General features: G+C 52.4%; 1 protein-coding gene and 1 long non-coding RNA gene across 3 annotated transcripts in view; one reads left to right on the top strand and one right to left on the bottom strand.

The window, feature by feature from the left end:
* The window catches only part of DNMT3A (DNA methyltransferase 3 alpha), a 98,509-nt gene that overhangs the window by 20,138 nt on the left and 53,994 nt on the right, over positions 1–24,377 (bottom strand). Inside the window, exons 4-6 of the mRNA XM_042933514.1 lie at positions 23,362–23,632; positions 17,180–17,223; positions 16,579–16,725 (exon numbers count right to left, since the gene is read on the bottom strand). Of these exons, the coding sequence (XP_042789448.1) occupies positions 16,579–16,725; positions 17,180–17,223; positions 23,362–23,632 (462 nt within the window). The remainder of the gene's footprint in view (positions 1–16,578; positions 16,726–17,179; positions 17,224–23,361; positions 23,633–24,377) is intronic.
* LOC122216548 lies at positions 3,195–10,732 on the top strand. Of its 2 annotated transcripts, none has more exons than XR_006200956.1 (3): positions 3,195–3,323; positions 9,075–9,177; positions 10,487–10,732. It is a non-coding gene; the product is annotated as an uncharacterized LOC122216548 (long non-coding RNA). The 2 variants fall into 2 exon arrangements; XR_006200955.1 differs by lacking the exon at positions 3,195–3,323 and adding an exon at positions 7,915–8,392.

Raw genomic sequence — 24,377 nt, 5'->3', positions numbered from 1 at the left:
TGACTCTTCGCCCTGATCCTGCACTCATCGAGCAAACTTCTCATTTTAATTATATTTTCCAGCGACTCCGATGCCAGTAAGTTGCCAGAAAACAGCAGGACAAGTGCTAGGATCTGTGTGGCGAGGACACGTCCTGTTATAAATCTCAGCATTCTGCTATGTGTCGCTCTCCTGTGTTTCTGAAGAACATGATCACAAGACGTGCCATTAACCTGACTCTCCAGCTCCAAGACCTGAGATGAGGCACGAGGGCCACGATCCACCAGTAAAGAGCAGTAATTCCCACGGGTCAAGGTGGGGACGCCAGGCCTGCTGGGCTGGTTTTAACTCAAAGTTCAGTGTTCTGCGGTACGCTCTGACATGAAATCCGGTGCCGGCAGGACAGGGGGAGGTCATGTTGCTGCCATCAAACAGGACATTTAACCACAAGTCCGTTTACTCAAAGCCAGAGAAGCCATGATCCCTATGAAGCCATCTGCAAAGCCACGTATTGAGGAAGCACTGTGTATACTCTGCCACAAAAGCACTCGCAGCCATCCCAAGGAGACCTGGTCCGCACAAAAGGCCGTGAGATCAAAATGGATGTCTGTTCCGATCCTGCCCTTCTCCTACCTGTAGCTCAAAAGCCTCAGTGCTACGCACTAGACTCTGACTACCTGCTGATTACAGTCAACCCTCTGCATGGCATTCAAGGCCCCCACAAGCCGTATAGCGCTTATGTCACGCAGCCCACTCAGCCCACCCACTTGCTATTCCCGAAATATGCCCTTTCCTGCCTCTGTGCCTTTGCTCATGCTGTTCCTTGCTCCTCCCCTTCAACTCCCACCAGCCCAAATCCTGTCTATCCTTCCAGTTCATCAGTTATCTCCACCATCAAAGTTTCTCTAGACCTGAACTGTCCAATAGGGTAGCCACTCACTGCATGTGCTATTTAAATTAATTAAAATTAGGGGCACCTCGGTGGCTCAGGCGGTTGAGCGTCCGACTTCAGCTCATGATCTCACAGTTCATGGGTTCGAGCCGTGTGTCAGGCTCTATGCTGACAGCTCAGAGCCTGGAACCTGCTTTGGATTCTGTGTCTCCGCCTCTCTCTGCCCCTCCCCTGCTCGCCCTCTGTCTCTGTCTCTGTCTCTCTCTCAAAAATAAATAAAAACAATGTTTTTAATAAATTAAAAATTAAATAAAAATAAAAGTTATTTTCCTCAGTTGCATTGGTCACATTCCAAGTGTCCAAGAGCCACCTGTGGCTGGGGCTATTATATTGGACAGCACAGATCTTAGAACATTTTTATCATTGCATAAAGTTCTGTTGGACAGTGGTACTCTGGCCCCTCCCCCTTACCTTTCCCTACTGAAAAACTGCCCTGCCCCCACTCCGAGGTACTCCCATAGCACCTTGTAATCCTCTTAGCACCTGCCAATATTTGCCCATACTAAGGCAATCGTGCACTCACTCATCTTTCTCCTCCACAAATTAAAAATTCCTAGAGGGCAGAGACTGGACGTTATTCAGCTTCATATGGAAGCAGTGTGGACTCGAGCTTCTTGCACATTGAAGAGGATTTAGATAGTGTTTGCTGAACTGAATTCAACATTGTCTCAGGAACCTCATCCAGAATCCACTGCCAAAGTTCCCAGTTAGGGACAGATTCTGTCCATAGCAAAATTCTAATAGGTGCTAAGAGGTCCAGGTCTGCCCCCGCCCCCCCCAACCAGAGGCCGGGAATCTTTGTTTGCCTGTTCCCCTGCAATCCATATGGAGGTTGCAAGCAAATGACCAGGACTGGGCTGCTGGCAGTGAAGCTAAAAATAGCCACGGAGCCAACAGCAAGGAGTTAGCAGGACTTGTTGCTAGGGAGACCAGTCACAGAGAGAGCAACTAAGCAGGGAGAGTGTCAGACCAGCACCTGGAGAGCAGAGGCCATAGTTGCGGGAGGGGGGGGGGGGGGGCTTGAAGTTGACAGGGGTCCAAGGCTCCCACCTAGAGATGTTCAGCCTCCTGGCAGCTCCTGACTAATGCTCTAAGTGGGGCAAATGCTCCCCCTGTCCCTCAGTAACCCATCTCCATGGAAACCACCATTACTGGGGTGAAGTACCAGCCCCTGGAAGGGAGGCCTCTGCCTAGAGCTGGTTGTTATGGCAACACCCCCCCCTTTCCTGTCATTCTCTCTCCCCAGGCTTCTCCTGTGGGGGAAAGGTGGGGGCCTGGTCTTGGCTTAGCCAGCATGACCAGGAAACACCCGCTTCCTGACAAGAGTAACCTGCAAGGGGCTCTTCAGAAGCTCCTGGGAACCCAGAAAGGCCAGTCAGTCCTCAGCACAGGGCAGGCCTTCCTTTTCTTCCCACAAGAGCCCCACAGATCATCTTGCTAGGAGAATCCCCAAATCGGTTGGGTTTAATTGTATTAGGATCACCCAAGGTTTTTAAAAATACAGATTCTTGGGCCCTCTTGTGGAGATCAGCAGGTTGGGGCAGGGCCCAGGAATCTGCTAAAACCTCCCTAGGTAATTCTGATTCTCGCCAGGTGTGGAAACCACTAAAGGCCCTGGCTGTCCTTGTTACAAACGAGGAAACCGAAACCTGCAGGAACTGAGCCCACCCAAAGGGTCAGAGCCAGTACCGGGAGAGGAAGCGGTCTGGAGCAGGAGGGGTAGGTGGAAGGAGATTCGGAGGGAAGCTCCCTCAGTGCAAGCGTCGGAGGAGAGGCCTCAGGGAGGCCGTGTGTCCTGGGCCTTTCTCTCCTCCCCTTCAAGCCAGAACATGCAATTGTCCGATACTGGATTGTGATTTAGGACCGAGCCTCTCTCGACAAGCTATCCCCTGTGGCACAAGGCAGAGGTAGTGGGGTTGGGCCGTCTGGTTCCCAGAGTGTACAGAAGGGTGGCGGCCCAGGCAGATGATCTGTGCTGAAAGAAACTATCCTCCTTCGGAAGGAGACCAAAAGGGTCGCCATGGCAACCTGCAGTGCGCTGGCCTGGTTGGGCTCTGTGCCATCCTCCCAAACTTGGGCCCAGGAGAGGTGCAGCAGTATTCAGGCAAATGCCGGAGGGCAGGGGCGCCCCATCCCCCTCGCCGGTCCAAGAACCCACAGGGAGGCCGGGCTGTACTCCGGAGCCGACCTCGGAGCCCGCCTGGAACACACCCAGACACCGGAATCCGGGAGCACGGGAGTTCTGAGCACCTGCAGTAGCTGGGCCGGGGGAGGACACTGCGGAGGTGGGGGAGACGGGCCTCCGCCCTTCTGTTACTCAGCCTAATTGTGTGCCCAAGACCCACCGCACATGGAACCACAGCCCTCATGCAAGACAGCATGCAATTAGCTGGTAAATTATGTGGTAGGGATGCTGTCTCCATGTGCTGAGGGAAGTCAGAGGAGACGGAAATCAGTAAAGGCAGCAACGGGAGGATGACAGAGGGTATGCCAGGAGTGGGCACAGCCTCCCAGCTTTCTCAGACAGGAGCGGCCAGATCTTTAGGGGTGTCTGCAGTTGTATCGACTCCCCGGCAGATAGAGGGGCAGGGGTGTGAGGCACAGGCATGGCGCCTGCCTATCTATGAGGGAGAAGGGGTCCCAGCTCCCCCCCCACCCCCCCCTGCGTGCCATCCATGCACTCAGATGCATTCTTCTGAGCCTGGGAGGCACCTCCTGGCCGACCCCTCACCTCATCTCTTCCTGCCACATTCCCAGGCAGCCTCCCCTCCTCCCCAGCCCCCTCAATCTCTGCAGTCACTGCTACGCCCCCCCTAATGCTGTGTGCCTGGGAGCCCCAACTCGCCAGAGCAGCCCTGAGGCTTCTGGAGCTTCAGCTGCTACCTCCTTCCTCACTGCACCCATCTGCCTTCTCCTTCCCTACCGCTCCAGGTCTGCTCCATAAGGGGAAGGCTTCCCCCACAAAGCCAGCTCCCCGCTGCGAATCAGTTCCCCGGCCCCTAGCCCGGAGCTGTTGGGTGTGCAGGGATCCACCTGTGAGTGAGTGGAGTGCGGGTCCGGGCAGGGAGCAGGGGTGCAGGTGGCAGTGCTGCTGGTCCCCATACCTTACCACGGCAACATCAAAGAGCGGGATGTGAGGTCTCAGACTGAGCAGGGGATCATAGCTGATGCCAAGACCTTTAATAAGTGCCTAGGCTCTTTGGACCCTGATTTCCTAATCAGTCTGACAGGACCACAAATATCTGCTGACTAGTACAGGTAAGATCGAAGGAAGTCAGGAGGGGGGCGCCTGGGTGGCTCAGTCGGTTAAGTGTCCGCTCTTGGTTTCGGCTCAGGTCATGATCTCATGGTTCATGAGTTCAAGCCCCACATCTGGCACTGTGCTGACACTGTACAGCCTGCCTGGGATTTTCTCTTTCTCTCACTGCCTCTTCCCTGCTCATGCTCTCGCGCACACCCTCTCTCTCAAAATAAACTTAAAAAAAAAAAAAAAAAAAAGGAAGTCATGAGGGTGCAACATTTTGAGAGGTGGAAAGAACCCTATGACAGGTTTGCTTGAGGACTTGTCGATGTTCACTTTGCTTTAGAAACCCGACCCTAGAGAGAAGTGTTAATTTTATACCTGGGACAGATGGGTCAAAAGGAACCTGGTAAACCCTAACAGCCAGGGCTGCGCTGCTCTCCCCTCCCCTCCCCCACCCCTTCTCCAGGCTCTGGGGGTCAAAGGGAGGGGCTCAGGGACCACCATTCAGATTCAGGCATGCAGACCCTCTCAAGTTTCAGAGTCCAAAGAGAAGACCCAGGAGGAGCCCGGCAGACAGGCATTGCAGTAAACTACAGCTGGAAACAGCAGGAACGCCTACCATCTCCATCCCAAAGGGAAAATTTGAATTCCTGTACCAAGTCCTTTCCGGTCTTCTCCCCCCGCCCCACCCATGTTTGGAAACGGTTCCCTAGCTCTGCCTGCCTTAGAGCCCGAACTTCTTTCCTAGTTCAGTATTCCAAGATCAGAGAGTCTCATGCAACAGCTGTACATTAGAATCACCTGGGAGAGCGTTAGCAGCAATGTGGGCCAGGGCCCATCGCTAAATTCCAAATGTAATGAATCCAGAGGAGGGGCCCAGGCGGTGGTGGTTAAAACAAAACAAGACTCCCAGGTGATCCTAATGTGCACAGAGCGCCCCCCACCCCATGCGGTTGATAGGGCGGTAGGTGAAATGACAAATGCACCTTTTGGGGGATCTCTTCTGTGCCAGATTTGCTTTACTTGGAATCATCCAAAGCTTGGTGGTTCTCAAGCTTTCATAAGCCACAGAATCATCTGGGGACCTGGCTAGAAAACCAGCTTTCTCAGGAACCGCCCTAGAGATTGTGCCTCCTTGGGTTCTGAATGGGGCCTGGGAACATGCCTTTTTTGAATGCACAGCCCACATGATTCTGACGTAGTATCACAGCAACCCGCCCTCTAAGACACGCTGAATGCCCACGGCATCTTTGTTATGTATAAAGCAAGCCCAACTCAGTTTTTGGTTTTTGTTTGCCCCATAGAGTTGCCCTTGAAACAGCATCTAGATTCAAATATACAGGAGACTAAGCTCTTTCATCCCTATTGGTGTTTAATTCCTCTGAGTTGGAAATGAAAAATTAAATATGTATACTGCTCACCATTTACAGACTAAGGAGGAATAGGGGAAGAGTCATAAGGCATCTATAAGGAGTTGTAATTAAAAAATGGCAGATCTGAAAACTGGTAAAATCACACACGCGCGCACACACACACACACACACACACACACACACACGACATGTTTGTCATGGAAGAGTATAAACTGAGAGGTGGAGGACCAGGATGGCCAGATGCTTCACAGAGATTAGAAAGGGCTCCACAGCCTGGTGAAAGAGGGGGCTTTCTTGGTTCTTTAATGGGCTCCAGAACTCCTTCGGATTCCGAAGCCCTCGTAGTAGTCCTGGGCACCAGCTGTTCCCAGAAGCTCCAAGTCCCTGCCCCTCCTTATCCTGGTCTCCAACAGGCTGCTCTCCCTGCTTCCGGCTCTTCCCTCCCAGCTCTGCAGCACGTGCCCTCCACAGCAGTGATTCCAGAGTCTGGTTCCGGACCCACCTTCAGAGCTGCCTGCTACACCTCTCCCAGCGCACAGCCACCCTGCCGGCTTCTCAAAACCAGCTTGTCCAACACCGAACTCACCCTCTCCTAAGGGAACATATTTTCATGACCTTGGGGTGGGCAGAGAATTCTTAGAGATACACACACATGCTAACCAATAAAATGGGGGGAAGAAAAGGATAAATCAGACTTGATTAAAATTAAAAGCTCCTGCTCATCACAATACATCCTTAAGAAAATCAAAAGCCCAGACCACCTTCCAGTCCCAAACCCGCTCTTCCTCCAAGATTCTCTAGCTCAGATAATGACCACCACCCCCAGCCCCTAAATACGAGGCCAGTTTCTCCCTGTCCTCCGACTGGAGACAATTCTATCAAGTCTCTCGTGTCCGCCTCTTGTTACCTGGACCCTCAGTCAAAGCCCAGCCGAATGCCCTCCTAACTTGTCCTGCTTCTCGACTTCTCTGCTCTGGACTCCCTTGCCATGCTGCCAGGGTTACCTTCCTAAAAGCCACGGCCACCTCTCTCACACTCCTGCTCTCTGCTGCACAATGAAGCAGTTCCTGACCGTGACAGGAAGGCCTTTGCGGATCTGACCATCTTCCTTTGTAGTCTTCTCTCTCCTAACGCTTCCTCCCCGACTCTCACACCCTAGTTACCAGATCTCTCGCTGTTCCCTGAACAACCCAGAAGCTTCACGGCTCCTTCTCTTTGCCCCCTCGGTGGTTCTTTCCTCATTTATCCCTACTAGAATTCCCAAAGGAGGCCTCCACCAGGAAGCTTCCTGGAAATTCCCTGGAAAAGTGCCCTTGCCCTCCACTGTGCTCACCAGACTCTTGGTACCGGGAGCACAGAACAAGCCCCACGCTCTACCCGACACCGAGGTTCACAGTGAACGCTCCAGCCTTCTCCACTAGCCACATGTCCCTGGGACGGGAACTGTGCCCATGCGTCTCCTCTAGCACCAGCACAGTGCTGTGTGTGTTTGGTAAGAACTGAATTCAAGTCCATTAACTCTTTCATCTAGAGTTATTGGCTCCTTAATAGGGTCACACAGTCCAGCCGGCCACCCCGTGCTTCAACATCCCTGGGGTCTCCAGGACAAATGGTCTGGTCTTTAAAGCAAAGCAGAGAGAACATCACTGTTATATCTTCTCCTTTGTCTGCCCCATAGAAGGTGCTATAAGAACGCTTCTCAAAGTTGGGACTAAATATGCAAGCCATCTGGAGGTGCTCCAGACCCCAAACTCCCGGAGGATTTCTCGGCACCTACCTTAAGATCCCACTCAACGCCCTTCCCCCGCCATCCCTGTCAGGCAGACGGCTGGTTCCAGGGGGAGGGCTGCGTGCTGTCCCTTCTTTGGCAAGCCTTCCCCGAGGTCCTCAGGCTAGTTAGTGCTCCCATGGCCTGTTTGCTCCTAGTCCTAAAATGGCCGTACCGGGTTGCACAAGGTACTCACCTACCTGCCTACGTCTCCCAGGGGAAGGAGGCATCCCAGGCCGGGATTCTGACTTTCCTTCCAATTTGTTTCCGTAGTGTCTAGAAAATGTCGGAATGCAGTAGATCCGCAGACACATGTGGTGTCATCTTAAAGCTCAGATAAGGTTCGACGGTTCTTTGAATGAATGAATGAATGAATGAATGAATCAGTGATTAATAAAAAGAAAACTAGCAATACTGGGCAGATCTAGGTAGAGGGCCACCAAAGCCAGAAGCTGGAATGTGAATTCCCAAGCTAAGGAAATGCCCTAGGAAGATGTGTCACCTGTCGGGGGTGGAGGGTGTACTTTGCAACATGGCCTTTTTTGTATGAACTCAAGCCTCTCCCTAGCCTGGGCCTAGTGTCTGAAGATGAGCACCAAGTCAAGAGTAGTGAAGAGGAAAGGAAAACTAGGTTCCAGCACCAAACACATAAATATTACAAAAGTCTTTATTAAGAATCCTTGTCGGGATACTTTATATATGTGTTTCTAGAAGAGGCATGTACGTAAGGTCTGAGAATGCGCTCAGATATTTAATTTCGAATTCATGTACAAGGTAGTACAGGAGACAAAGGTGCTACAGGTCATGACTCGAGCCCTCGTCCCCACAAATTGTAAAATTTTAGAATCTCTGGGGTCAGCTGAGTCTATTTCTGTCATGTTACAAATGAGGAAACTGAAGTGCAGAGAGGAGAAAGATCTTCTCAAATAGATCAGGGGCAGAGGCTGAGCCCGGAAACCAAGCCTCCTGAATCCCAAGCCTCGTGAATCTCGTTCCAACACTGTTTTAATCCAATCTCACAATGTCAAAGGTACCTTCATGAGAAAACAGCGATTCAAGGAGGGGCTCAGGACCAAGTGAGTGGAGGGGGGGCGGGGCGGGGGCAGTCCTGAGGGCCTAAAGGACCCAAACCTGGCTCAGGCAGCCCAGGAGGTGGGGAGTGGAGGCGGCAGCTGGGGCAGGGGGTGGGGGGTAGGGCTGGGCCAGCTCTATCCTATCTCTTTTTTTAAAATGTGGTATGATTCTTTTCCTTTTTTCTTTTTTTTAAAGCTTATTGTTTTGAGAGAGGGAGAGAGAGACAGAACAAGTGGGGGAGGGGCAGAGAGAGAGGGAGAGAGAGAGTATCCCAAGCAGGCTCCGCCCTGCCAGCACAGAGCCCAACGCAGGGCTGGAACTCACAAACTTTGAGATCATGGCCTGAGCAGAAGTCAGACTTTTAACCAACTGAGCCACTAAGGCGCCCCCACTATCCCTCTCTTTTAACCCCATACTTTAAGGAGAAGCCATCAGCAAACCAGGAAGATTCTGTTCTAGGTGAGTCATTTGGGCGCAAAACAGAAGCAGCATGGGATGGGTTTTGCCCCTGGGAACACTCTACAAGCATATCCGTGTGGTTCTCACCTCCTTATCTAGGGGAATCTTAGTTTCCTAGGAGTAAGATAGGGATAAAGATAGTTCTTATAGTAACTGCAGATAATATATCTGTCAAATGACAAAAACAATACAATTCAGTAATGCGTTTGATGTCCTTTATTCCAGGGAGAAGAATCCAAGGATCGGAGAGTACAGTGCCTAACAAGCAATGGACTACTCTTCCCGAGGGATTCCGGCAGGAAGCGACTTTGATAGACTCTTAGAAGAGGTAACACGGAAACAAGGCATGATTGGCTAGGAAGTGCGGAATTTCCTTATAAGGCTAGCAGGTCCTATTTTCTAGGGTAAGGTGAGCCAACGAAAGCTGAGCTGGACGATTGTGATTGGTGTATGTTAAGTTTGACCTGTGGTTCCCGTAAGTGCATAAACTTAGGTTTGGATTCGTGACCTAAGCTGGGCCACTGGAACATACCGTATCTTAGTTCTATGGTGAAAGTGAATGCTCCTGGCACAGTGCCTGGTACAAAGTAGGTGCTCAGTACAGTCCAACCCCTCTTGCCTAGTTCCGCGGCCTCGGCCAGCCGCTAGACCCCGCCCACAACCACCACCACCACGCCCACCCCCCCACCCGCCGCCATTTGTTTCCTCATCACTAAAAAGTGAGGGTTGTTCTAAGAGCTATTCTCTGTGCCCCCTGATAAAGTGAACACTCCAGTGTGCAAACAGCCCATCCCCTCAGGAGACAGTGGGAGCCTCTATGATGACAATTTCACAGCCAGCCCTGGAAGTCACTCTGATTATAGGCTGTCACAGGAATACCTTTAAAAACCTGTTCAGCCTTTTGGTAAAGTACATACTTGTCATGCTTGCCCCAAATGGCATCACCTCCTTGAAGGAGATGTTATTTTTGAGGCCATCCTGCAAAAGTTCAGGTTGTCATGAATTTACGTATGGTGGATAAGAGAGGGATGCCTGCCGGTCAGAATACCCTAAAACTGCTATCCACGTAGTTTGCTAATAATTTGATTTTAGTCCTTAATGGTCTACTAGCGTAGCCATTTCTCAAGTCTCCAGTGCTAGAGCCCAGGGGAATCACACCTAATTCATCTCCTTATTCCTAAAGCCCCAAGCACAATGGCCCCCTACTTAGTAGGCGCTTAGTGATTGCTTATTAAATGGAATATAGCACAGCAGGAGATGACCCTCTCGACATTCACAGGCTGTTTCTTCCCAGGACGGACAGGAAGCACAGTCTGTTGAGACTGCAGGGTTATAAAGCAAGAGGAAGCAACATTTGCTCAGCTCAACAGAAGCAGCAGCACAAATGGCCAATAACCATATGAAAAGAAGTCCAGCCTCACTTATTATCTGGGAAATGCCAATTAAAATCATAACAAGATACCGTTTTTTTTCCCCACCCATTAGATTAGCAAAATATTGATGTTGGCAAAGGTGGAAGTCTTCTCATACCCTGTTTATGGGCACACAAATGGCACTGCCCTTTTTGGAAGGCAACTTGGCAGGTTCGATAAAATGCAAAACACACATTCCCTTTGACCTAGCATTCCTCTTTCTAGGTGTCTTAGAGGAACACAGATGCACAAAGAGGCATGACCAAGGATGTTCGCTGCTGCAACGCGTATGTAGTAAACTACTATAAACAACACAAATGCCCGCGACTCAGAGAACGGTTGAGTAAAATCGTGGCAATCCATATGCTGGGATAGAACAGTGATTACGTGGCGAGATTGTTGAGACTTATTGTAAGTGAAAAACCAAGCTGTAAAACAAAACTACAATGTGGTTCCATTTATGTAAAAAAGGAAGAGAAACAAAAGCAACTGTGAAGTAAAATTATATATTTATACACACAGAGATGGATAGAAAAAATCATGTCGTATATACACCAAACTCACAACACCAAGCACCTCTGCTGGAGGAATTAGAATCACGGGGGAGGGATGAGTTTTTCACAAGAATGCATTTGTGTAATACTTATGTCATTTAAAATCATTTAGAAAAGTATCAAGCTCCTGTTATACGCTACCCCTGCCCTAGGAGCTTTAAATGTTAAGGATTATTTTATTAACCCACATCAGTTCTGAGATTACAATTATTGACTCATTCAGCAAACCTTTCCCCAGTCTCCCCTGAGTGCCACCCCTGGGGACAGAGGTGCCCAGAGTGCCTGCATCTACCCAGCTCGGGTTGGGGAGAGGCGGAAAGCAAGCCGGGCAAGAGCCGCTCTCGTGCATACGAGATACACCCGGGAGCTCGGGGCACATCCAAGGCCAGCTACAACCAAGGGCTCTCAGCCTGGTGAGGTTAAAAGTGATGCCTAAGGTCCCACATCCCGTAAGTGGCCAGGTGGCATTCGAAGTCCCCTCCAAAGGCACCCTTCCCTTCAGGAACATAAAAGCTTTGCCACCTGTTGGGGGGCCCAGGGGGAGGGGATGGGGAACTGCCTGATATAGGCAGGAGAGGGGAGGTCTCTATGTGAACCACAGATTATTTGTTATCATCACTATTGAATATGTATTAAGCATCTAGTAAGTGTAAAGGTGCATGAGTCCCTCCCTTCAGGATGGGAGCCAGGAAAGAGACCAGATCCTAGATCAGCAGGACATGGTGTCCTTGCCTTGACATAATTTAGAATCAGGCCGGGGTGAAGAGATTACTCTTCATCACGCAGCTACAAGGGAGTCCTGAAACCACACAAACTGGAACCGTGGGAGTCCTCGGCCCCTCTGGCCAGACGACCGTCCCCGCTGCTTGAGCAGCCCTCTGCACCTCTTCTGCCTCACAGTGGTGACATCCGATGAAGTGACACATGTGCGAAGACCTTCCTAAACCCACCATACTCCCCTGGGTCACTGTGTTCTGTTAATCATTAGAAAGAGGAGCTAGGACTTGCCCTCCTCTGGGAGGAGGAATGCCTCACCTCTGCCCTCCCTGCTGCCAGGGCCTGGGCCAGCTCCGCCAGGGCAGGGAAGGTTCTCATCGGCTCCAGCACAGCGGAGGCCCGGCAGAAATAGCGGGAGCATGGAGTGCAGAAGAATCAGGGCACCACCTTACCCGTGGGAGTCTAATCACACGGGTCCTCCTGCCCCATGCTGTTCTCCAGGTACACCTGTCAGCACCTCCGAGAAACCATATGGAAACCAAGGGCTTGGGGCCTCAAGGCAGAAATCCAAGGGCCTGAGCTCCCTGAGGTGTCCCACATTCACCAATGTCTCAACTGCTTGGCCAACCAGCAGGTATATATTGAGCCTATTCTTATCCAATATCAGGCTGGGCATGATGGGGGAAGACAGGATTAACACACGAGAAATAGTGAAAAGTACCCTACAAAATATAACTGAGTGCTTCATCCAAAAACATTAGCAGTAAGGGCAATGGGGTGCAGAGAAGGGAGGAGGTCAGTGTGAACTAGAGAAATCCTAGAGAGCCTTGTGGACTCAGTCCTGCAGAGCATATAAAGGAAAGCACAGCGGGGACAAAGGGAAGAAAGAAGGGGCACAGCAAATCTAAAGGGGGACTGGTCCTTCTTAGAGGGCCTTCCTCTTAGAGAGTGGCAGTGAAACGGGGTGGGGTGATTGTGAGGTCCCAGTGAGAGATGATGCCTTGAGAAACAGCCAGGGCATTTCTAGCACAGATGAGGGAGACAATGGGGAGCCATTGTAGGTTGTATAGCAGGGCCCAGTCAGGATTCAAGGGGAGCTTAACCCTTGAAAGGATTAGTAAGGAAGTGACTATGTGATAGGACAGACAGAAAATGACAGCTTCCCACCTTCAGCCAGAATTCCCACCTCAGTCTCAGGGAAGGAGCACATGTCTCATTTTTCTCACCCGCTTATTTTAAATTTCTTTCATTTTGTGATATTCTAAGCCTTCTTTAAAAAAAAAAAAAAAAATTGGAGGTAGAGGAAAGCCTGGGGAGGTAGGTAATCTCAGATGGAAAAGGAAAGAGTAAACCTCAGTCAGTAACGGGATTGACAGAGGAGGATTTTGAAGGAAGCAGGCCCCACAGGTTGGGGCATGTGGACCAGCGAAGGAGCAGGTGCAGACTGGGGTCTGGTGGGAGCCCCAAAACAAGACACACGGTCCTCAAGCCCTACATCCTGTGTTTCTTCACCAACTTCCATTCCTGATCCTGAAAAGGCCATGTTGCCTGGTGCCTCAGAACCTCTGCATATGCCGTATCCCTCCTTCTGCAATGCCCTTTTTCCCCTTCCCTAAATTCTAGTCCATTCTTTAGAAGCCAAAAGCCACCTCTTGCTGATGCATGGATGATCCAGGCAGAACCGCCCTAAGCCCTTTGGGTGATGCTCTTCCCGAGGTGCCCTAAACCCTTGTCCTATCTTGGGGTAACTAGGAATCTTCTAGGCTTCTGGTACCCTCAATATCTCACACAGTGCTGAGACATGGAGGGTTCTCGTAGCTCAAAAATGGTGCCCTGCGGGAAGTTTTAAAGAGCAGGTGTCACCTTCTGAGGTTAGGAAGAGCCGGCTGGGCCTTCAAGTGACACTGCCTGGGAAACAGCTGGAACTGTGGTTTTAGGAGGGCACCTAGTAGGATCTAGGAGAGCACATAAGGGGTAAGTGGATCAAAACTGGCAGGAGGCGGGGGCGGGCAGAGATCTGGGGATGCCATAGTTAAGGGACAGAGGAGAATGTCAAGCAGATGCCATTGGAGGAAACGGGGAAGGATCCCAGGGCCAAGGTCAGGAAGGCCTAGTGAGGCAGTGTCGGAAGAAAGGCTCGGACGCCAGAGAACGAGGATGAGGCCGCAAGAGGTGGAAGGGTTTCTTTACCCCTGGGAAGCCACTCGGAAGACAGGCCTGCTGGTGACAGTTACTACCCTTTAGTCTGAGGGGAACCTGGCACTCTTGAGAGCTACCTGTGTTTCCCCAACATTCTTATTGCCCGCAGCTAGCTCTCTCCTAGCTCCCTGGCCGAGCCCAAGGGGGGCAGGGGTGGTGCTGTGGCCAGGCCTCAGCGGGCAGTAGGAAGCCCGAAGGGGGCCTGAGCTTGTAGCCAGCGCTTAAGTGCGGCCTCAGCCCCCTAGTTTGAGAATGAGGAGATCAGCAGTTCTAACACCTGTACTGGAAATCACGGAAGGCTTTATGACATCTTTAGTTATAGAATATGAATGAGGAACAGTTCTACTGGCAGAAGAAATACATTTTTTTAACTTCTTTTTTTTTTTTTTTTTTTACTAAGTTCTATGCCCCATGTAGAGCTTGAACTCAAGACCCCAAGATCAGGAGTCAGGTATGCTATTAACTGAGCCAGCCAGGAGCCCAACGGATATACTTCTGGGGCACATACCTCAAACATTTTAAATTAATTCAACTTTGTACGTGTTTCTGTAAATGCTCATTGGTTGCCTTTGTTGGCTGGGGGTGGGGAAGCAGAGGCCAAAGGTTTAAGATTTACTAGAAAAGCTTTTGATGATGGTTGAAGCTGGGTGATAGGTACATGGGGGTTCGGCACATCACTCTCTCTGCTTCTGCGTATGCTACAAGACATCCATGATAAAGTCTTGAAATTTTAGTGGAACACTTAAAATTAGGAGAAAATACACCTATTATCTTAATGTTTCCTGCAAGTTGAGAAAAGATCCGCTTTTCTATTGCAACTGAGGGCAGGCCCCCATACTGCTTCTTCAAGGGAGCACAGTTTGAGGACCACAGAGTTTATAAATTTACCAGGCCTAAAAGTCATCGTGTCTAAGCTTCTGGCCCGAGGGCTAAGGGAGAGCAGAAAAAAGCAAAGCCCCCCTCTGCTGGCCCCTGGGAACTGATTGGTGGGCACCTGACCAGATGGCAAAAACAGCCCAAGTTCCTGAAATTTCCAGTCCAAAGACCACACTGCGTGCTCAGGGTCAAGTGCTTCTCTCCTCTCCCAGACCTCAGACAGGCTGCCCCTTTTCCAGGCTCTTCCCGGAGAGAAATTTCTGCCTTCCTGGATCCCGAAGGAACTGGAAACAATCAAGTAGCCAAACCCCTACCTGTTCTGAACCTCTTCTAGAGCAAGCTCTCACACAATGTAAAACGGGATAAGGCCTTTCTTTGTAGGCCATGTCCCAGATGGTGGCAATTCAAGGCATTTCTGCTCTAATCCTGGTGCCAGAGGTCAACCGCCTTCTCTCTACTAATCAGACAGGAAGGAGAGCAGCCCCACAAATCAGGCTTCATAGACGGGGCCTCCCTGGTCTTGCAGTCTCCTTAGCTCCTCTCTCGGCTGCAGCCTTCCACGGGCTGGCTTCCACCCGCCACGGAAGCTGCTCTTAGAAAAGTTGCTGGCCAACTCCAGGGCGTCAGATGCAATGAGCATGTCTCAGTGAATTCACCTTCCACAGGGCTAGGCAAACACTCTCGGGAAAGCCTTCTCCTTCCTGAGTCATGGCTCTTCTCCCCTCGGCTACCCCCCAAGCCCCTCGTCAGTCCCTGCAGCCTGCCAGTCCTGCTCTCTACACGGCCCATAAATAGTGGGGTTTTGTGGCTGCGATCCTGGGACTTTGTCTCTTCTCTCTCCCTGTCCCTGGGTGAGCTCATCAGCTTCCCTGGACTTAAACACTAGCTTCTGCTCTTAACGCCCTCTCACCTTTGCATCTGGAGCCCAGACCTCCCTGCCCCCCAGGCTCCAGGCACCTCCACATCTCAGACTGAAGTCAGAATTCCTGCCGGTCTCAAACCTGCCCCTCCGCTAGCCATCCCCATATGAGGACATGGCCCAACCATCACTAGTATTCAGGTGAGACCCCTGGGAGTTGTCCCGGAGTCCCCCCATGTCCTCCCCTCCCCCGCCTCTCCCCTCCATCAGCAAGCCCTACTGATTCTATCTCCAAAATACATCCCGATGTGTCCACTGCTGCCCCTTTAATCCACATCAGATCATTCCTCTGCATAGAAACCTTCAGTGTCCTCAGAACTATACCAGCTTCTGGCCAGGAGCTGCAAAGCTCCATGTGGTTGGACCCCTGCCGACCTCCCAGCCTCGTCCAGTCCCACTTCCTCCCTTGCTTGTTTCACACTGGGCATACTGGTCTCTCACTTTGCCAAACAAAGTGCCTTGCTTGTGTGTTTCCTCTTCTTAGAACACTACCCCACTCCGCTCCTCACCAGACACCTTCTGCGGGGGTCGTGGGGTGAGGGGTGGAAGCTAGCTAGTAGAGGGATTTAGCAGCAAGAGGCTTTGAGGCAGTGGAGACTGAAAGACCAAGGAGCGACCCGATAAGAGCCAGCTCTCCTCTTCCTTTAGGTCTCAACTTAAATGCCACCTCCTCCAAGAAGCCTCCCGTGACCACCCCCACCTAAAGCAGGCCTCTGTTATCCTCTACTTCAGCCCCTTCTTTACTTTTCTGTCTTTATTGTTCTATCTCCTCCATCAGAATGTCAGCTCCACGAGGCCAAGAATTATATAGGCACAGAGCCTAGAACACTACCTGGTACACAGTAAGCGATCAAGAAACATTTGTTGAACGGACAAAGAAACCAGTCACTGCCTACTAATTGAGCGGTTCCCTGTAAGTGCAAGAGGTTAACCTGAAGGGGAAACTGAGGCTCAGCCAGGGGCCGACAACAGCTCCGGAAGGCGGCTGAAGCTAACTTCTGGTTTTCCAATGCTGGGGGACGGGCTGGGGCCCAGGCCAGAAGGCACCTCACCTCCCTTTTCCAGCGTGCCAGCCACTCGTCCCGCTTGCGCTTGCTGATGTAGTAGGGGTCCCCCGCCTGGAAGGTGAGCCGCGGCATGGGCCGCTGGCGGAGGCTGGACTCCCAGCCCAAGCCACCCCGCAGCCGGCCCCGGGAGCCCTAGGACAGAGAGACGACAGAGACAGACTGGCATTAAGATGGGCACCGACAGTCCCACTGCAAGGTTTCTTCCTCCTAAGGGGAAACTGAGGAGGCACTCACCTCGAACACGACACAGGAGCTCTGACTCCTGGCCAGAGATGCCGACCCTGCAAGTGCTGGGCAAGCCCCTGTTTGGGCTGGAGGAGTGAGCCGTGGGGTAACGGGGCACGTGGACGTGAACCATGAGGGGAGGTGCTTGGTCTCAGAGCGGGACCAGCTGGCTGCCTCGTTGGGGGACTGCTAACCTCCGCACCCATTTCCTTTCTTCCTAACATGGGGGACAGGTAGAGAAGGGGGCAGGGCCACCTCAGGATTCCCCTCACACACACTGGCCACAGTTGGTCAGAGAGGTGGCTTTCTTCTCCTAGAACCAGGATCCACAGAGCCCCTGGGGGTTGAGGAAAACACTTGCCTCCATTTTCATGGATTCGATGTTGGTCTCCTTCTGTTCTTTGCCTGTGGAGAGGGAAGAACAAAGGGACTGTCGCAGAGTTACAGGAGTGGCTCAGAGGCCCCACCTTGTGCCTGGGGTCCCTGCCACAGAGACGGGGTCCTCCAGCCGTTCAGTTGTTCGTGTGTCAAACCTGCTGGCCCACCGCGTGCTAGGCACGGTGTTGGCCCCAAGGACTCAGAGCAGGGCCTAGAGCAGAGAAGGGACTGGTGTGGGGTTGGAGGCCCAAATCTGAAGGAACAATAGAAAAGCCAGGGCCACTGTTTCTGGCCCACAGACACTGTCTCGGGCACACAAAAGGGGTCGTCTAGAAACAGCTCTCTCCCCCAGAGGAGGGGCCAGACAGCCTCCCCTACCCTGGAAGGGAGCTGTTCTCTTCCCTGTATGGAGTCAGGCAAAGATACCCTGGGGGGCAGTGGGTACAGAGCCACTGGAGCAAGACTCTGGTGAAGCAACTTTGTCTCTGAGACTCGGTTTCCTCATCTGGAAAATAATGATGCTGGAGATGATTTCTAAGGTCCTTCTGCAATTCTCAATATTGTGGTTCTGTTATCGATATCTGCCTCTGTACTCCATTCTCCCCCCACCCCCCTTCTCAGGTCCCTGAGCTAAGCCTCTATTCTAGTAGACTTGGATTCCGGCTGTTTCTGTGTGACCTCTGTAACCTCTCCTAGCCTGTTTCCTCACTGCATTAAGATAGAGAACTGTTCTAATATCTTTAGGTGATTGGCAACATTGAGTGCCTGGGGCAGGGCTTGGCATATAGTAGGTGTTCAATGAACGTTCATTTGGATCTCTGTCCCCAAGGCATTTCCCTGCTCCTCTACCCTGTGGCTCCTTCACTGGGCCCAGATGCCATTGCCTGGAAGCCCCCCACCCCCCTAGCAGAAGCCCCAGAAGTTCTGTCTATAGGGGAGTCTCACCCTCTCCCTGTCCCTCTCTGGGCCTCAAGCAGGAGGACAGCCACACTCCTCCAGAATATCCTGTGCTCCTATCCCGGTCCTCTCGGGGTCCTCACCCAGATGCCCTTCCCAGGCCCCGCACACACCTGGCAGTCTGGCAGCGGGGTTGGGTTAATTATGCCTTCCAGAGCTTCCTGCAGGTGGGGGTGGGCAAGTGAGCCCCTTCTCACCTGGGCCCCTGGACTCGGTTCTCTGAAGCCAAGAGTACTGAGCTTGGGCCCAAAGCAGGAAGGTCACTAAGGCTGGTTCACGGTAGTTGGGGTGGGGGAGCCCAAAACGGAAAAAACAGCCCCTACTTCATCTCCTGGCTCTGAAGCGGAAACCAGACACAGCATTGAAGGCCTCTTCGGCCCCCGGAGAGGAAGTTTCTTTCCCTCTCTCTCGCTAGAGAAGACCTGGGGCTCTTTGTGTGTGCCCCTGGGGCAGGGGCAGTCCGGGGTTACAGCGTCCCCAGAGCCCAGGGGAGGGGAGGCAGGGGCAGCGCCCACAAGGGCCCTGGCTGCGGGACCGCACCACGTGCCGGCATGCGACAGGGACGGTGCTGAGCTGGCTGCCTGGGTGGGGGAGGGGGCGTGGGAGGAAGCAGGAGTGTCTGTCGTGGGTGTGCGCAGTGGGAACGGGGGTGCTAGCTAACACTTTACACGACAGGCTTTTTAAGTGTGTCTCACCCGGGGCTTTCTGTCTCTTCCTCTGAGCTTCCGCTCAGCACGGCCAGCTCCCGGACTTTTCTCCCTGGAGCAGGGTGCCCCTCCCGCCCCCGGGGGTCCCCCTCCTCTCAGACCTGCACGTTCTCCCAGCAAGGCTTTGGGCTGCCAGAAGGGGGAGCCTGCCCTCGGACCAGGCTACGACCCAGGGTCCCTTGGACCTTTCAAGCTTTTCCTATGGGGGGGCCCTCCATGGCATCTCATTATGGGGAATCATACATTTATTAGAATGAAAGAAAATCAGGGCTGAAGGGGACTGTAGAGATGCTGGAGAACCTGTCCAGTCCCTAGATTTTGCCAATGAGGAAACTGAGGCTGGGGGGTGGGTGGCTGGGTGGGTGTGGAGTGACTTACTGCCAGGGCCGAAATCAGATATCGGGGCTCCTGAACCCCAAGCCAGCTCACTTTACCCTGTACCACCTTCAGGTTCTCCCCTTCCCCATTCCCTGGCCCCCATGCTCCCCCAAACAGAATTGCTTTTCCTCATGCAGTTTCCAACTGGCTTCTTTCTGGAATTTTCTCCCTGACAGATTCTGCACATGCCCACTGAGTGATATCACACACACACTTTCCAGCCTGGCCCAGCAAAACAACAAACTGGGCTGTCTCAGAATGCCACTCTTGTCCTGAGTCAAGGAGGGTCAGCTGCTCTCTCAACACTCCCTCTGCGGTCCATCTGCTCCTGGCCCAGACCCAGGGTCACAGGCGGGCCAGGTGGCTGCATGCCTCCCGGGGTGGCCCTGGCAGACTCAGACATGACCCTAGAGTATCTTAGGTCCTGGGGGCAGGAGAGGCCGGGATGTTTCCAACACTTACCTGTCGGTCTAAGCCTATACCCAGCTGGGGGCCACCCCAAATTCCCTTGAAAAGGAACCCAAATCTCAATGACAAGGCTAAGGCCAGGCTTGCCTCAGAGGGCAGTCACTAGCCCAATAGTGAGCGTTCAGAGAGGGGCTTTGTGCTGACCCTGATCTGGTCCTGTACTAGTTGTACAGTCTCGGGTAAGTAACTTAACCTTTCCGAACTCTCAGTCTCCCCAGCTGAAAAATGGGGACAATAAGAGTCTTCCTCACGTGATCACAAAGATGAAACAAGAGAATACATAAAAAGCAGGGCTTCTTAAACTTGAATATGCATCGAAATCAGGATCTCTTTGAAATGTAGATTTTGATCCCACAGGTCTAGGGTGGGGCCTAGGATTCTGCATTTCTAACTTCCGCGGTGACAGAGCTGGTCCACGGGCCACTTTGAGTAATGAGGATATAGGACACTCAACGCATAGTCAATACTCAGTAAAAGAAAGCCATATTACCGTCGTTTCTATTATAATCATGGCGGCATTAATGCTAGGAATGCAGGAGCGGTCCCAAGGCCACCACCTGCCTATCCAGGTGGCTCTTGTCCTGATTACTCATCATCTCCCCTGTTCTTCCTTCTTTCTCCTGGCTGTACTATCAGGATCTGGGGCACCTATGTGCACAAGAACGCTGCCCTAAAGTCTTCTGTCTTTCCTGTATAAGAGCTAACGGAAGGGGTTCCAGAGGGGATGGATGCCCCTCCCCGCCCCAAGAGATCTGGAATGAGGGAAATAGAAAGGAGACCATGGCTAACTCACTTCCTCCCCTGGGGCCTTAGTCTCCTTCCTCCTTGGAACTAAGCAGCTGAGTACGTGTTCTGTGTGGCTGACTGCTGGCCTGGCAGACCGCTGCCCATGCCTCCAGGTAGCACCTCACGGGTCTCAGCATCCGGGCAATGCACAGTGGCCTTCAGGGGTCCTACCAGCTCTGAGCGCGGCCAGTATCTCCCCCTCCTGGATAGCTGCAGCACACAGGAGCGCTCTGAGGCCGTAGCTGGGCGGTCGGGGAGGCCCGGAGTGTTTGCTTGCCACACTCAGCACTAAGACTCTGAGGAAGGTCCGCCTGACGTGTGAAGATCCCAAACCCAGGAGTCACCTCGACACCCTCTCTCCCCTTTCCCCTGGTGTTCTGGGGCTTGTCTGTTTCTCTCCATCTCTGCTGCCACCTCACTCGTCACAGCCACCTTCCCCCGCCCTCAACGCCTGCAGCAGCGTCCTAACCCTGCTTCCCAACCCCTCTGTTCCATTCCAGGATCCAGAGCACAAAGTGATTTGTTTTTCAAAACACAAAGCAGACCGTGTCACCGCCCCCCCCCCCCTCCCCAGCCCCGAAGGTGTCCTCAAAGACCTGCCCCGGCCCTGTCTGCTCTGCTCTCATCTCACACCCTTCTCCCTTGCTCTCTCCACTGCAGCCCTGCTGGTTTCTATCAGGTCTCTGGGTGCCCTGCTCCCTCCTACCTGGGAGCCTGTGTACCTTTTTTCCCTCATCCTGCACCACCCCTCACGTGGCGAGCCCCCACTCATCCTTCAGCTTCTGTGTAACAGGCCAGACCGGCTGAGGTTCCTTGGTCACCGTTCCTTACAGAACCATGCTTATTTTCTCTTAGAGAACATATCTCCCTGTATAATCACAAGCTTTTCTCTTTTTTAAACTCTAAAAAAACTTTTATTTTAAGTAGGCTCCATGCCCAACGTGGGGCTTGAACTCCAGCATGCTCTACTGACTGAGCCAGCCAGGCGCCCCTAATCACAAGCTTTTAAGTGTGAATTTCTCTTTCATGTCTGTCTCTCCAGCTGACTGTGAGGTCCTTGAAGGTAAGAACCAGGTTTTTGTTCATGATGGTTTCCCCAGATCCTGACACACACACACACACACACCAAATAGGTGTTTAACAAACGCCTATTGACCGACTCAAGAAGGAACTCCTGAGAACAAACAGAAATGGAGACAGGGAAATCCCAAACTGAAAGCAAACCCTTAAGGGTTAAGAGCAGCTTTAGAGCTCTGGCTCCACCCCACTGGGCAGGAAGGACCTGCCCTGACCTTGCACAGCAGCTTGGTGCCAGTCGTGGTGAGATCCCAGGAATCTGGGAGTCAGCCAAGATGTACCCACGGGAAGTGGCACATTTGGTGGGCAGGGCTGATGGGCTCCCAGGTTCTGCTCTGGAACACCTGGTCTCTTTAACGGGAGGGATGGTGTCTTCTCCCTTTCCTCCTCAGTTCCCCCCCACTCAGGCCCCTTGAACAATTCTGCCAAGTGTCGGGACATATCCCATGAGGCACTTGGGTGAGGGCAGGAGCCCTGGACAGTTCTGGGCCAGCCCACCCCGAGCCCCATTGCAGAATAAAAGGGGACAGTGGAAGGGCACACCGACTTTGAAGCCAGAGACCAAGACGGAATGAATCCTGGATCTACCACTTACAGGCTCAGGGTCCCTGAGCAAGTCACTTCCTCTCACTAAGTGGCAAGTTTTTCCTGCTTTAAAATGGGGATAATAATACCTCCGGAAGACTGTTTGGAGGACTAAAACAACGAATACAGAGTGCCCCAGAAAGCGCTTTGCACATAATGGGAACATCAAAGTATTAGTTGAATAATAAATGAACGAAAGATATTTTTTAATAAATTTGGAACTCTCTTTTCTGGAAATGCGCTCAATCTTGCATGAATATTGGGTTTGGATCCATGCAAAATAAGCGATGCCAATTAATCAATTTACTCATTCCATCATACACACTTGGAAAGAAGACGTTTTGAATTTAAAATGCACATATGCAAACCAACCTGGCAGGGCCCTGGGAGGATCAAATGTGATAATATATGAGAAAGCGCTCTGTAAACTGTGAACCCTGTACAAATGCTAGTTGTCCTCATTACCAACATGTTTACAGCTCGCTTGGCCCTGAAATCACTGGCTTAACCTGAAAGAGAAAAGTAGGCAACTTTCCAGGACTCCAGGGAGAGGCCAAAAAGTCCAGGGAGAAAGGGGCCTGGGCCGGGCAGCGCCCTGGCCACCCCATCCACCCCTCCCCCGCCCCGCTCAGTCACAACCACATTTTAGCGGGGTCAGCTGAACTGTGGTGGGTTCAGGACATCTGTGCTGGGGAAGACTAACTGGGCTTTTAACACCTACAAGGGCATCCACTGCCCTGAAGAGCCCAGAGGCTACAGACACAACCATCCCTGAGAGCTGCGCGCCAGGTGAGGGCTGAAGGAAACTGAGGTGCACACCCAGCCTACGAAGGGGTAGGGGGCGGGGTGGGGGGACAGCCATCACCCCAGTCCCGCAACTGTTAGCATTCTGCAAACCCACTGCTTCCAGATCTGGCTTTTTTTTTTTTTCTTCACGAGAAGCCAAAACTCCAGATTTTTATGTGAAATTTCTTGATTTTTAAATACTGGCAACTAATTTTTTTTAGATGTTTAAAACACTACATGGGCCAAATAAAATACGTATGCAGGCTGCGTGCAGCCAGCCGCTTCCAGGGCACAGCCTTGGCAAGCCCACCGACCTTCAGCTCCCATGCCTCCCCGGACCGGACCTGCTGGCCCCAAGTCTCTAACCCTCGGGGGAGTCCTGCGGAGCCCAGAGAGGCTGCCCCTTGTGCCCAAGACTCACTCTCTTCTGCGGGGGCTCCTCGGCCATCCTTGGGGGTGCAGCAGCCATTCTCCACAGCTCTGGAGGCTTCGGGCGGGGTCTCAGCCGCACCCTCTCCCTCTGCTGGGGCTCCGCCCTTCTGCCCTCCAGCGGGGCTCCCCTCCTCAGGCTGGGGATCACTCCGCTTCTCCAAGTCCCCATTGGGTAACAGCTCTGAGGGGCCTGAGTCCTGGGCCATGGACGGGGACTTGGAGGTCACTGCGGAGTCCTTCGGCGTGTCACTGCTTTCCACCTGGAAGATGAAGAAACAGGAGGAGAGGATTAGACCAGCGGTCTTGTCTCTCTTAGATCACTAACCCCTCTGGAAATTCTGGTGAGTGATGTCCTCTTTGTCCAGAAAACCGTGTTCACGTAAGCATCCGTACCAGCAGAGACACTCACAGTTTTGCTCTCGGTGTCAAGGGATTCGTGGGCCTGACTCCCTGAGGTCAAGGGGTTTGTGCGCTCCAGCTTCAGAAGCGGGAGAAGAATCCGGTAGGTGTGCCAGGCTGGTTTCACTGCCCAAGCCACCCTGGCCACCACCCCCGCTCCCTGAGGTGACATAGGGCTTCCAAGCCGACGCTGCAGCCCGCTGTTAGAAACAAATGTTCTGGGGCGCCTGGCTGCCTCAGTCAGCAGAGCCCGCGACTCTTGATCTCAGGGTTGTGAGTTCAAGCTTTGCATTGGACCTAGAGCCTCATTAAAATAAATACATAAGGGGTGCCTGGGTGCCTCAGTCGGTTAAGCGTCCGACTTCGGCTCAGGTCATGATCTCACGGTCCGTGAGTTCGGGCCCTGAGTCGGGCTCTGTGCTGACAGCTGGGAGCCTGGAGCCTGTTTCAGATTCTGTGTCTCCCTCTCTCTCTGCCCCTCCCCCGTTCATGCTCTGTCTCTCTCTGTCTCAAAAATAAATAAACGTTAAAAAAAAATTAAAATAAATACATAAACGTGAGAATGAAAGCTGGTGCTGCCACTCTGGAAAACAGGATGGAGGTTCC

The sequence above is a fragment of the Panthera leo genome, chromosome A3, assembly GCF_018350215.1.
Source record: "Panthera leo isolate Ple1 chromosome A3, P.leo_Ple1_pat1.1, whole genome shotgun sequence".
Taxonomy (NCBI): domain Eukaryota; kingdom Metazoa; phylum Chordata; class Mammalia; order Carnivora; family Felidae; genus Panthera; species Panthera leo.
The sequence above is the reverse complement of the archived record's forward strand: the minus strand, read 5'-3'. Positions and strand labels throughout refer to the sequence as shown.